This window comes from Elephantulus edwardii, unplaced genomic scaffold (genome assembly GCF_000299155.1).
Source record: "Elephantulus edwardii isolate Elephantulus edwardi_28Jun2011 unplaced genomic scaffold, EleEdw1.0 scaffold00216, whole genome shotgun sequence".
Lineage (NCBI taxonomy): Eukaryota > Metazoa > Chordata > Mammalia > Macroscelidea > Macroscelididae > Elephantulus > Elephantulus edwardii.
The window spans coordinates 4222902-4236420 of NW_006399966.1; the positions used below are offsets into that span (position 1 = coordinate 4222902).

The following is a 13519-nucleotide window of genomic DNA, read 5'->3' on the forward strand; positions in this document are numbered from 1 at the left end:
GGGGCTGGGCCGCAGGCTCGGGGGAGGAGGCGGCGGTTCCCGCCGCGGTCGCGCCTCTGCGCCGGGTTCCTCCGTGCGCGTCGGGTGGCTGGGCGGTGGCGGCGCCTCTGGCCTGGGTGGGTGGATCGGGGACGGGGGCCGGCTAGGCCGCTTCTCTCCGGCTGCTCCCCTGGCCTGGCGGGCGGGGACGGCGGCGGGAGCCCAGGAGGGGGAGAACAGAATCCGGATCCGGTCCCCGGGGGCGGTGCGGCCGCTGCGCTCCGGGGCTGGCGGCGGCTGCGCTGCGTCCGGGTCCCCGCCGGGTTGCGGAGGCGGGGGGAACCGGCGAGGGGGGGACTGGGGCGCGTGCCCGCTTCCGCGGCCGCGCGCGCCCTTTACCCGCCCTTCCTCCTCCCCCGCCCTTCAGCCTGGGGCCTCCCCGGGGCGGGCAGACGGAGGAGGAGATTTTTTTTCTGTCGGGGTGGGGGGAGGAGGGCGGGCGCGCGCTGCACGCGGGAGCCGGGAGCAGTGTCTCGCGTGGGCAGCTGAGGGCGCACGCCGCGGAGCCAGCTGCAGAGCCTGGGGGAGGAGGTGGGAGAACTGCTGGGTCCCTTAGGTACTCTCACACCCACCGACCCACTAAGACTGCTAGGATTTGGGCAGGGCCTCTCTGCAAGTGTGGAATTGCATTTCCCTGCTATAAGAGAGGAGACTTAGCATATTGGAAGCCCCTTTATCGCTCAGCCTGTCTGAATGAGGACTGGTATCTCTTCTTCAGGGTGAGGTGGCTTTGACCTCCGCTTGCCCCGCCAGCACGACCGAGGACGTGGCTGGACGGCTGGAGAATGAACGGAGAAGCCGATTGCCCCACAGACCTGGAAATGGCCGCCCCCAAAGGCCAAGGTAGGAGTTTCCATCCCCAGTACTCCGTAACCTAAAGCCTCTCGTTCCACATGGTTGTCTGGAAGGGCCACTCCCTTTTTATTATAAAGTGTTTTCCACTGTGGTTTCTCAACTGAGTGAGGGCTTTCTATGAGGGCCAAGGACCCTTTCCAAAATGTTTTGGCAAAGTTCTAATTATCTGGTCTCAAACCTACATACTGTATTCCTCACACTTCCCTTCCACCACATCGCAAGGGGAGGAGTCTGCGCATTTCTCTCCTCTGAGGGGCCCTGCCAGCCTGGAGTGTGTCCCTGCCCAGTGTCCTGGAATGGGAGGAAGGATTAGGGAGGAGCTTGGAGAAACCCAGGGTGTGTGTGGGAATGTTTTTGTTGAAGATAATAAGGATTTTGGAGAGAGCTTCCAGGCCCTGGAGATCCATACATGACTAGACTCTGCCTCCTCAGTAGAGTTCCAGTTGGGGGGTGGTTAGGATGAAGCAGAGCATCTGGTAATGCCTGTGGGGGTGGAGAGAGGATTATGGGTCCATGTGACCTGCACTGGGAAACCCTTGCCCAAGTTACCAGATGCAAAGGAAAAGTAAGAACTCTTTGACTCCTGTCCTTGGACAGCTGTTCTCCCTGCTCCCTCTCTCTCAGGGTCGCAGCCATCCCCCAGGGGCCAGAGCCTTTACAGGGGTTGCATTTCATGGCTGAAAGTGGCTAGTCTAGATTCCCTTTTTGCTTCTTGGGAATGGGGGTTAAATTGAGAAGACATCTCAGAATTCTGGAGATTGTTGCTGGAGCAGGGTCCTGAGAGGTTTTACCTAGCAGTCCACCCTGCCTCAGAGTTGCCCTGTGTGTTTTCCATCTTCATCTCATTCTTGTACTTGCTGAAAATTTTGAGTTTGCCTTGAAGAACTGGGAGGGAAGAAAAATGATGGCATATCCTTCTTTCTAATACTAGTTTTTAGCTGTGCTGGTCAGAGAAACATTTCCTTACAGCCAACACCTCTTTCTCAGTCTTTGCAGGCTAAGTGTATCCACCCAGAACTTGGAATTGAACTTGGCAACATAGTTAAATGGGTTATCCCTGCTTCCCTCCTTTCTATGATAAGTTAGTTGCTTTTCTGTGGTCAAGCTCAGATCATTCCAGCTACATGTCCTTCCTCTCCCTCGCATTAAATTGTTGCTCTCTGGTAGTCTGGCATGTTAGAAACTGTAATCACTTTGAAAGAAGTTTTCAACCTGGATTCCAGTGTAGTTTTCCAGTTGTGACATTACTTGTCCTACAGTCTCTCCCTGAGTAGGAACCATCCTTGCCTTAATTCAGCACAGGCTAAGTCTTGTCCTTGCCGTCAGTGGGACATGACCAGGAACTGGGGTACTCAGCAAGGAAGGGTTTGCGCACTCAAAGATGGGAACAGATAGATGTAGGGGTTTGCATGAGCCAAATGTGATAGTCTCTCTCTTACTTTTTCCAATAGACCGCTGGTCCCAGGAAGATATGCTGACTTTGCTGGAATGCATGAAGAATAACCTTCCATCCAATGACAGTTCCAAGTTCAAAACCACTGAGTCACACATGGACTGGGAAAAAGTAGCTTTTAAAGACTTTTCTGGAGACATGTGCAAGCTCAAATGGGTGGAGATTTCGAACGAGGTAACTGACACCTCTCCTGGCACTTGAGTACATATGCATACATGACCCTCTACCTCCACCTGCTGCTGAAGGAGATGAAGCAGAAGGCTATAAATGAGGATAGAGATCAGGCGAGGAACTCCGGGGTCATCTGTCTGCTCTCCCTGCGTTGGTACAGTTTTTGGGGGTATCAACACTTGGCGGCATGGGCCTGAGACTCAATTCTGCCACCTTCTGGCCGTGTGGCATTGAATACTTAGCATCTTGGAGCTTGCATTTCCTGGGCTGTCACTGAAGACAACATTGCCACTGTCTTGTGTGTACTGACTACCTGGGTTTCAGGAGCGGTAGGATTTGTGTGGCTGTTGACCTCTCCCCTCCTCTGATACACTCAGTCGAGTGGAGCAGGGTGGGGGCACGCTAGAAAATAGGAGTCGTGCACTTCTGAACTCCTTCCACCCCTTCCTTTCAGGTGAGGAAGTTCCGCACGTTGACAGAATTGATCCTCGATGCTCAGGAACATGTTAAAAATCCTTATAAAGGCAAAAAACTCAAGGTGAGTTTCAAGGAGGGGAAGCACAAAGGGGAGAATGGTCTACAGAGTGACCTTATCTGATCCTCATCATGTCCTTGTTCTTTTTCCAGAAACACCCAGACTTCCCAAAGAAGCCCCTGACCCCTTACTTCCGCTTCTTCATGGAGAAGCGGGCTAAGTATGCCAAACTCCACCCTGAGATGAGCAACCTGGATCTGACCAAGATTCTGTCTAAGAAATACAAGGAACTTCCGGAGAAGAAGAAGGTGGGGGGAGGGAGGACTAAAGGAAAGGTGGGGGAAAATGGGGGGTTTCTGGTAGGGAGAGGGCAATGGGCCTTAGACTTGGGACTTGGCACCAGGAACACAAGTGAGTCAGCAGAGTGGTTTGGGCAGCCACACCTGATCACCCCTAGGTTCACACATGCTCAGGTTCAGGTCCTCCTGCAGAGAGTTCAGGAGTTCAGACTGGACAGGGCTTGGACAATCCCCAGTGCTCCGTTCTCCTGCGGCTCTTCTCCCACACTTGTCTGCATCATTGAACATGCCCCTCAGTGCCTCTTTTTCCTTCTCATACTCTTATCCTTGCATCCTCATAAAGATTCCCTTGGGAGTGGGTAGCCTCGTATAGGTATACTGATTTTCTGGGCAAAGAATTGACATACAGGAAGGTTAAGTACCCCACGTCACAGAACTGCTGATTGGCTTACCATTCCCTACCCAGTGCTCATCCCACTGCCGAGTATGCATGCTTGGTGTATCTTCTCATTGGGCATTCATGTCTTCCTGAGTCTCCTGGAGAGGTGCCCGAGATTGTTGGGGAAGCATTACCCTTGGGTAGAGGTGGTCCTGGCTTCCTAGGGAGGGGTAGACACATAGAACTCAGATAATAAAACAGTGGAGGAACCACACAGAGGACACTGTGGATACAGGGAGAAGGGGAAGAAGCAATGAGAATGATCTGGGGAGAGAGGTGTTGATGGCGCCATAGGAGACACAGGTACATTTACATGAGAGGTGTCCAGGTTAGACACATGCGTTCATCAGGTGAATCCTTTGCTGTGAACCCTTCACCTGGGGTCAGTACCCTAAAAGTAGGATCATACATCTTTAGTTGAGTGTCCGAAAAAGGCGGCAAGCCAGCATGGTGGGTTTAAAACCCTGTGAGCATTACCCAAGCCAGGCAAGAGTATGAATTGCTGGAGCTGTTTTTGACCTCTTTAGTGGTGATGGTGGGAGAACTGACATTGACACCCAAACATTGACGGGATGGGAGGGAGATGCAGAGAGGCAAAGGGTCTGAGAACCAGGAAGGACAGAAAAAGCGACGTGATAGAGTGGACGGGGTCTAGGAGCTATGAGACTTGGGCCTGTTGCTTCAACTCCTGCTGAATTGCTGTGTGTGGCCTTCGGTAAGTTGCTTCTTTAGGACTGATTCATATCAGATAGGGAGTGTGAACAAGATCTGTGTGGCACCTTTGAGCTACAGAAATAGTTTTATCTGAGGGTTGACCATTGTGTAGAGAGGAGGCTGGGTTCTGAGGTTTTGTGCAAGAAACCAGGGGAACATGGACCTGTCCCTCTTTGTCTTGTATGTGTCTCTTCTCTTAAGAGACAGTGTTTGGGCTTCATAACTGTATCCTATGACCCTTCTGTTGCTGACTCAATGATTCTAGAAGAACAGGAAAGAAGATAGACATTGAATGAGATGAGACAAAGATGGGGAGGAAGGGAGTGAGCCAGGTCTGGAGGAGGAGTGCATAGAGGTGGAAGGAACGATACTAGGAGAGACTCAAGGGAGGGCAATGAGAGGGGCAGGGTGGTGGAAGAGAGCTGGATCAGGAGAACAAATGGACTAGAGGAGGGAGGATGCACGCAGCCAGCCAGCAGCCTGGAGGAACAGCCAGAGTAGGAGGAAGGGGTCCAAGGCTCAGAAGGAGCAGTGGCTGGGGGAGGAAAAGGGCTGCTGATGGTAGAACCAGGAGGGAATGGTGCAGCCATGGACCCAAAGGCTATGAATGGAGAGAAATTCCAAATTCAAGGGGTACATGATTAGCTAGCATTTGTGTTGTAACAGTGCTCCCTGAGTCCCCCACCCACAATCATAAAATCAAGGCTCAGCCTGCCCTTGGGGCCATTGTTGGCTGTTAACTCTACAAATTGTGAGCAGAGGAGAGAAAGGGGGAAGAGGGAGTGATGGGGCAAGGCCATCATGTGACCAATGCCCAGGAAAAGAGCCAGGGTGAGCTTATGTCCCATCCCTGCTGCTGCGCATTGTGTGCCTGGATGATACTCTTTTTCCAGGCCTCCTTAAAAGGAGGGAATATGATTCTGTGTCTGGGAAGCCCTGCAGCCCCCCAGGCTACTGCCATGGGTCTGTTCTTGCTGTCCTCCATTCCTTCCTGTCACTGATGTAAACAGCTAGTGTGGGTGACTCGGGTGGTCTTAGTAGCTCAGGGTGAGGTAGGCCTTGGGTCCTGGATGACCTGGTCCCCTCCTTCCCCTAGATGAAATATATTCAGGATTTCCAGAGGGAGAAACAGGAGTTCGAGCGAAACCTGGCCCGATTCAGGTAAGGCAGTGGATTCCAGCGTCCTCACTGGGTTTAGTAGGACAGGCTAACCCTAGCCAGAGCCTCAAGTCTGCCATCAGTGAGGCTGGACTGGTCCCATGTGGACCCCAATGCATCATGCTCTGGGACAGAACAGACAGGCACCGTGTCCCACTGAGCCTCATTTGGCAAGACCAGGAGCCTTGGTGGGTGGCTGCTGGCTTGGGTCTGTCCTGGCATGCCCAGCCTGGTCCCCACTTATTGCTCCTCATGCACTGGCTAGGGAGGATCACCCTGACCTAATCCAGAATGCCAAGAAGTCGGACATCCCTGAGAAGCCCAAAACCCCCCAGCAGCTGTGGTATACCCATGAGAAGAAGGTGTACCTCAAAGTGCGGCCAGATGTGAGTTTCCAGCCAAGGGGTGGAAGTGGAGGTTACATGGTGGTGGCAAGGGGGGGAGCCGCGCCAGGTCGGCTGGGCACGGTGCAGGGGAGCAGGAGAGGAGACCCCTCCCCAGGGGTGGGATGCATGGACAGGGCCCGGGCCAGCTGGCGTGCGAGTGCTTGTGTGCGTGAGTGCGTGCATGAGCCTGTCCCTTGCACCCAGGCGGGATCCCCGCCTCTGCCTTCCCCTCCTGGCCTGTGGGGGACACTGAAGTGACCTCCGGTGGCCTGAGGGGGCGGGGGCCTCTGTGCCCCCTACCCCCCTCCCCTGCCCCTGGCTGCCTGTGCGTGTCTGACGGCTTTTGGTTTGCAGGCCACTACGAAGGAGGTGAAGGACTCCCTGGGGAAGCAGTGGTCTCAGCTCTCGGACAAAAAGAGGCTGAAATGGATTCATAAGGCCCTGGAGCAGCGGAAGGAGTACGAGGTTAGGCTTCCGCTGTGCTCCTCCCCGTCCGGCTCTTCACGAGCCTCCACCCTCTGACTCCTGGCCACCGCACTCTGCGGGAGGCAGTCACCCCAACCCTCCACTGAGGGAGGGGCCTTCTGGGCCCCTCACCTCTTATCCTTCCCTTCCCCACCCCCAATAAGATCTCAGGCTAGGGCAGGGCAGGGCTTCATGTCTCATGTGACACGGCCAACATGTGGCCACCCCCAGCTTTGCTCCCTGCCTCCCTTCCCCAGCGGCTCTCCCCCTTCCCTTGCCCCCGGCTAACCCCGCACCTGGTTGCCCTCCATCCCTCCCACCTCACTCTGCAGGAGATTATGCGAGACTACATCCAGAAGCACCCTGAGCTGAACATCAGTGAGGAGGGCATCACCAAGTCCACCCTCACCAAGGCTGAACGCCAGCTTAAAGACAAATTTGATGGGCGACCCACCAAGCCACCTCCGTGAGCATCACCATGGGTGGGGTGGAGGGGGCAGCTAGGGAGTCTGGCTGGTGCAGGATCTTGGCCCACAATTTTGGAAGAAGATGGCCCTGGTGTTCACTGGGCTGCTTCGCCCCCTTTCCTCCTTAGGAACAGCTACTCGCTGTACTGTGCAGAGCTCATGGCCAACATGAAAGATGTGCCCAGCACGGAGCGCATGGTGCTATGCAGCCAGCAGTGGAAACTGCTCTCTCAGAAGGAGAAGGATGCCTACCACAAGAAGTGTGACCAGGTGAGCAGTAGTGGGGAGTCCCTGGAGGCTACTGGGCTCTGCCTTCGGAATATGAAGCAAGAGATCTTCTTTCAGCTGGGTCAGTCGTTGGTCTTGGGCCCTGCTTTGAACTTGGAGCTAGGTTAAGCCTCTGGGCTGCTGAGGAAACAACCTCAGCCTTCGTTTTACTTATGAAGAGAGACAGGCTACCTCAAAGCTCAGGAGGATTCTGAGGGGTCTCCACTGAGTCTGCCCTCAGATTGACTCACACACTCCCTTCACCTTCTTAGAAAAAGAAAGATTACGAAGTGGAGCTGCTCCGTTTTCTAGAGGTGAGTGTTCTTCCACCCAGGCAGTTGTGGGGATAGATCCAGTCTCCAGGACAACTGTGGAGACAAGGGGCCGCATGGGGCTGGGAGCCAGACAGGCAGTCCCATGCAGCACCTTTCTCCCCTGCCCAGAGTTTGCCCGAAGAGGAGCAGCAGCGGGTGCTGGGGGAGGAGAAGATGTTGAACATCAACAAGAAGCAAGCCACTAGCCCGGCCTCCAAGAAGCCCTCCCAGGAAGGTGGCAAGGTGGGCAGGGGGCAGACCTGAGCAGGAGGGACAGGAAAAGGTAGGGCTGCTCTTTGTTGTATCTTATAGACCCCACCTTCTCTGCACATCAACAGGGTGGCTCAGAGAAACCCAAGCGGCCTGTGTCAGCCATGTTCATCTTTTCTGAGGAGAAGCGGCGGCAGCTCCAGGAAGAACGGCCTGAACTCTCTGAGAGCGAGCTGACCCGCCTGCTGGCCCGCATGTGGAATGACCTGTCAGAAAAGAAGAAGGTCAGGCTTGCCTCAGGGAGCCCTGGGCACCAGCACCCCCAGAGAGGCTGCTGGGAAAGCCACTTCTTCCCTAGGGGACTAACGGCATTTCCTCATCCCTGCCCCTTTGGGCTGCACGTGTACATGGGCTCAGATGGCAGGGGTTGGAGCTGTCAGCTGAGGCTAGTGGCTCCCTGGGGAGCAGGGACATTGGGTGGGTCTGAGCTGCATTGTGGAGGGAAACATCTGCACTGGCCTAGGCCTCTGCCTGCCCCACCCCTCTAGCTGGTAGAGCCTTCAGCTGCTGGATGTGTAACGCACGCCCCCTGGAGGTGACTGGTAAGCCGACACCCTGTGCCATCCCTCTACAGGCCAAGTACAAAGCTAGAGAGGCAGCCCTGAAGGCCCAGTCGGAAAGGAAGCCAGGCGGGGAGCGCGAGGAGCGGGGCAAGCTGCCTGAGTCACCTAAGAGGGCAGAGGAGATCTGGCAGCAGAGCGTTATCGGCGACTATCTGGCCCGCTTCAAGGTGGCAGGGAGTGGGAGAGGGCTTGTTTTCCTGCAGACTGCCTGCCCCAGCCTTCTCTGATCCCAGGTGACCTTTCCCCCAGCTGACATCCTTGTCTGTCCTCAGAATGACCGAGTGAAGGCATTGAAGGCTATGGAGATGACCTGGAACAACATGGAGAAGAAGGAGAAACTGATGTGGATTAAGAAGGCGGCTGAAGACCAAAAGAGATACGAGGTGGGAGAGGGATTGAACTGGGATGTCATGGGACTGGGCTATGCCCTCCACTTAAACCTGAGCTCTTACTGATGAGCAGTGCTCAGCCTACGCTGGAAGCGCCAACCTTGATTGTGCAACTCCGAGCATGTCTCTGAAGTTCCTTATCTGAGCATCAGTCGCTTACCTGTAAGATGGGAGACAGGACACTTGGCTCTAAAATAATCGCTGCAGAGACAGCCCAGGCGTGAAAACCCTTTTAAACTGCAGCTCCTGGCCCGTGTGTGAGTGGATAGGAGTTGCTCACTATGTCTGCCTCAGTTTCTCTTTCTTGACACAAGGCACTGGTGGCTTGGGGCAAGAGTAGGAATATTTTCTGAGGATGAAGGATCAGCATGACCTTTCTGGTTCCCCACAGAGAGAGCTGAGTGAGATGCGGGCCCCTCCAGCTGCTGCAAATTCTTCCAAAAAGATGAAGTTCCAGGGAGAACCCAAGAAGCCTCCCATGTGAGTGCCCAGAGGGTAGGGCTAGGAGGCACGAGGCTGGAGGCTCCTTGGCTGGGATCCTGACTCTCCCTGCACCGTCCCCACCTCCCAGGAATGGTTACCAGAAGTTCTCCCAGGAGCTGCTGTCCAATGGGGAGCTGAATCACTTGCCGCTGAAGGAGCGTATGGTGGAGATTGGTAGCCGCTGGCAGCGCATCTCCCAGAGCCAGAAGGAGCATTACAAGAAGCTGGCAGAGGAGCAGCAGAAGCAGTACAAGGTGCACCTGGACCTCTGGGTCAAGGTAAGAGGACAGGGTGCCTGGAAAAGAAGAAAGTATGATGCTTATTAGTTTGCTTTCATGATTTTAATCCAGTGCCCAAGCAGTCTACTTTTTTAAAGAAACCTCTCAAAGAGAAGCAGGGGTTTAGGGGGTAAGTTGGGGACTTTTAAAAAGTGGTCTTGATGTGTAAGGAAGAGAATGTGTGTACTTAACTTACAGGTTAAGTAACTTGTATGCAGTCATAAAGTAAATCCTACTGCCTTTCATTCTGTCTAGCTAAGACTAGGCGATCTCTTAGAAACTCTGGCCAGGCCTAAGCTTCAACTGAGCAGTCCGGCCTGTGCAGTGTGAGGAGTGATCTGTGATTTCCCCACTTCTGTTGGCAGCCAGTCAAGCCTCCAGGGAGCTAGTGGGGTTAGGGGTTCTAGAAAGTTGATGAGCCTCAAATTCATCAGTGGTTCAAGGCTTTGATTGTCAGCGAAGGCGTGATGCCAGTCTATAGACGTTATCATAGGGACCCCTCTCTCTGGAACCTAGATTTAAGTAGAGCAATGGGAGGATTTCAGGACACCTCAGCCCAAGGCTTACTCAGGCTGGTCCCAAGGCCTCTGTAGAGGCCCATGATGTGAGTGCCTCTGATAAAGATGGTTAGAGGAAGGGGGTGGGAGTCTTAACTCAGTGGGTGCAATATAAAGCCGCAGTTTTAGAGGCTGCGCTCTGGAGCACACCACAGCTGGTTCACATCCCCAGTATCTTCTTAGCTGTGTGATGTGGGCAAGTCATTTAAGGTTTCTGAACCTTCCTTTTCTTATCTATAAGATAGGGATGATTGGCTACTGGGTAGTTACTAGTGAAGGCATGTAAAGTGCTTAGTAATATTTGGGGTGGTCTAAACCCTCACTGCCCTCCTGTCTCTCCAGAGCCTGTCCCCCCAGGACCGTGCAGCATATAAAGAGTACATCTCCAATGTAAGTCAGGGAAAGGTGGTGATGGGGAGTCCCTATAGTGTGGGGTTCGGGCCAGCACTCATGGCTGGCCCCTCTCTCTGCTCCCACCATAGAAGCGGAAGAGCATGACCAAACTGCGAGGCCCCAACCCCAAGTCCAGCCGGACTACCTTGCAGTCCAAGTCGGTAAGGACCCATCCCAGGCCCAGGGTGGGGGGTCCTGGAGGCCCTCAGTGGCTCGGCAGAGAGCACACATCACCTGTGTCCCTCTCAGGAGTCAGAGGATGACGACGACGAGGAGGAAGATGATGATGATGAAGATGAAGAAGAGGAGGATGACGAGAATGGAGATTCCTCTGAAGATGGTGGGGACTCCTCCGAGTCCAGCAGCGAGGATGAGAGCGAGGACGGGGATGAGGTGGGTCAGGCAGGATGAAGGTGGGGCCCGGGCTGGGGCTTGCAAGGGGGCTGCCTGGTAATGGTGTGTTCCTTGCTCCCCTCCTACTTCCAGAATGAGGAGGAGGATGAGGATGATGACGAGGATGATGATGAGGATGAAGACAATGAGTCTGAGGGCAGTAGTTCGAGCTCCTCTTCCTCTGGGGACTCCTCGGACTCTGACTCCAACTGAGGCCTGAACCACACCCTGGGGCTGCGAGGGAGAGGATAAGCCTCGTGAAAGCCCAGGGGCGCCCCTCCCCAACTGACCACCTTTGTTTCTCCCCCATGTTTATCCCCTGCCCCTGGCCTCCCCCACTTTTTCTTCTTTATTTTAAAAAAAAAAAAATTTCTGGGGGGAGGGGGTCTGGAGGAGCCAGGCCAGGACTCTGTGGCCTCAGAGATATCAGCCTGGGCTTCCAGGGAGAGCAGCCAACCATCAGACTGAGCCAGCACTGGACAGCGGCCCACCCCCCTGCAGAGCCCGCTGCACTTGGCGGTTCCAGCATGGACAATGGACCAGGGAGCAGGGGTGGGGGTCCCAAAGAGTTCAGTGAGGCCCTCCACTCCTGCAGCCCACCCAAGGCGGGGCAGGTGGAAGCTGGGGAAGGACCCCTTCTTTCTCAGAGCCTTGCTGCCCAGGCCCCCCACATTGGAACTGGAGGCAGGGAATCTGTGGGGAGGGGTGGGCAGGTGCCTTTGAGAAAACAGGCATTGCCCCTCCCATTTCTCCCCCCTGCCCCTGCAGGAAGGAGCTGCCTGAACCCGCTCATGGGGGAGGGGGAAGGGGCAGAAGTGTTTTTTATATATGTGTATATATATTTTTTTTTTAAGCTCTGAGCTGTCAACGAGACGTTTCCTACCGATTCCGGCTGCCGTCTCTGTTGTCATTTTTGGGAGAGGGAGGGTTTAGGGGGTAGGTTTGGGACTTTTTTTAACGGTCTTGATGCGTGTGGAAGAGTGTGTTTGTATGCGTGGCCTGTATATAGCATGGGTGCACCTGTGGATGTTTGTGTGAGTGGATGTGTGTGGATGGATGTGTGTGAGAGAGAAGGGGGTCTGTCCTAGAGCCCACCTCAGTCTTTGTTGGTGAATCTGGAAAAAGTGTTGGTGACATTGAGGGTCAGGGAGACACTGATCCTGGTGAGAACAAGGCCAGGCCATCCCTTTCTCTATATCTTCTGCTTTGCCTCGTCTCTGGTTCAACTTTGGAGGGTGTACTCAAGCCACTCTGGTGCTTCCTTCTCGGTTTTCCCTTTGCCAGTGCTGTGTGAGCCTGAGATGTTGCTGGATTCTGCCCTCCTGGCCAAGGGTAGGCAGGCAGACATTTAAAACCTAAAGCAAGTCTTTGGTTGAAGAGGCCTCCCTAACACATCTGAAGATCTGCCTGGCCACCCAAGGCTCAGAACCTGGATTTCAGGAATGTGCTGGAAGCTCTGAATTTACACATCCCTCTTGCCTTCCCCGTAACCTCCAGAGCCCCCTACCCCCTTTTGATTTCTCAGGTCTGCCCCCATACCCCCAACTCACAGCCGGGGAGGACGTCTGCAAAAGCTTCTGCAGCTGTCCTCCACCTTTTCCTGGCCTTCTCAAAAAGTTTTCTGTACCCCGATTCCTTGAATTTTAATAAGCCAAGTCACCATGTCTCAACTGAATTTTTCTATTTCAACTGAATTTTGTTTGAACTAAATTTTTACTTTTTTAAAAAAAAATTGTTGGCAACCTATTTAATTGGGGCTTTTCTCTCTTCTGAATGAAAGCCAAGGAGTGGAGGAAAGTGGGGGCCTGGGGAGTAGGAAAGGTGAGGGCTTCCTGCGGTGGCCGGTTAGTTCTCTCTAGGGTAGCCAGAGACAATCTGCTTCACCTCAGAATGTGGGCTGGGGCTGGGGCACTTAGGGAGGGTAACTCCCCACTCCCTTTTGTCCTGATCCTTGAATCAGGTACAGAGATTTGTAGAATCTTATTTCTTCCTGCAAGTCCCTGCGAGGAACCTAATTTCCCTGATTGAATGTCCCTGTGCTGTTGTGCTTTAGTGGAATGTGTTTTCATTTAAAAACAGCTTTGAACAGGGCACTCCCCCCCCCCTCCTGTTTTAAAAATGGAAAAATTCTTACAGTACAAACAGGGCCGTGGGGTTGGGGGTGTTGGTGCTGTAAGAGGTCACTCTGAGTGCATTTTGGCACTGGGATGGGATGGCTGGGGTGGGAGGGTCTTCCTCCCCCCCTTTTTTTTCTAATATTTAAAGACGTGTTTTGTAGGCTTCAACAACAACCACAATTTGAATTTGTATCTTGGGAGGTGGGAGGGAGTGGCTTAGAGGTGTCTGCCGAAGCTTAAGGCCAACTGTGGAAGTTTTGTTTTCCCTTTTTTTGTATAATAAAGTGAAAAACAAATGTTTGGCTGCTGTCTGGTCACTAGGGTGAGAGTGTGGGGGGGAGAATGTGACCAACAGATTAGATGTGGAAAGACCGTTGGAGCCAACTGGTTTGTAGTCTTCAGAACCATTTATTCCCTTCCCTGTGGCTTAACTCTTCTTCCTAGAAGACCCTGTACCAGCCTACCTTAAGCCCATGCACTGTATCCAGTATTTATCCTGGGTTTCATCAAACACTAAGGATTCTGAGGAGTTGGAGAACAAATACATGAAACTCAGGGGGATTGTGGCGGGGGG

The 13519-nt window shown here is 53.8% G+C and overlaps 1 protein-coding gene across 1 annotated transcript in view; it reads left to right on the top strand.

Moving 5' to 3' along the window:
- Positions 1-11183, top strand: part of UBTF (upstream binding transcription factor, RNA polymerase I) — a 13666-nt gene extending 2483 nt beyond the window's left edge. Inside the window, exons 2-21 of the mRNA XM_006897845.1 lie at positions 758-882; positions 2346-2521; positions 2973-3056; positions 3146-3301; positions 5542-5606; positions 5869-5989; positions 6344-6454; positions 6787-6920; positions 7050-7191; positions 7461-7502; positions 7632-7745; positions 7841-7996; positions 8347-8502; positions 8608-8718; positions 9116-9204; positions 9296-9485; positions 10385-10432; positions 10525-10596; positions 10685-10828; positions 10922-11183. Coding sequence (XP_006897907.1) covers positions 825-882; positions 2346-2521; positions 2973-3056; positions 3146-3301; positions 5542-5606; positions 5869-5989; positions 6344-6454; positions 6787-6920; positions 7050-7191; positions 7461-7502; positions 7632-7745; positions 7841-7996; positions 8347-8502; positions 8608-8718; positions 9116-9204; positions 9296-9485; positions 10385-10432; positions 10525-10596; positions 10685-10828; positions 10922-11041 — 2289 coding nt within the window. The 5' untranslated portion in view covers positions 758-824 and the 3' untranslated portion in view covers positions 11042-11183. The remainder of the gene's footprint in view (positions 1-757; positions 883-2345; positions 2522-2972; positions 3057-3145; positions 3302-5541; positions 5607-5868; positions 5990-6343; positions 6455-6786; positions 6921-7049; positions 7192-7460; positions 7503-7631; positions 7746-7840; positions 7997-8346; positions 8503-8607; positions 8719-9115; positions 9205-9295; positions 9486-10384; positions 10433-10524; positions 10597-10684; positions 10829-10921) is intronic.
- Positions 11184-13519: the final 2336 nt, after the last annotated feature.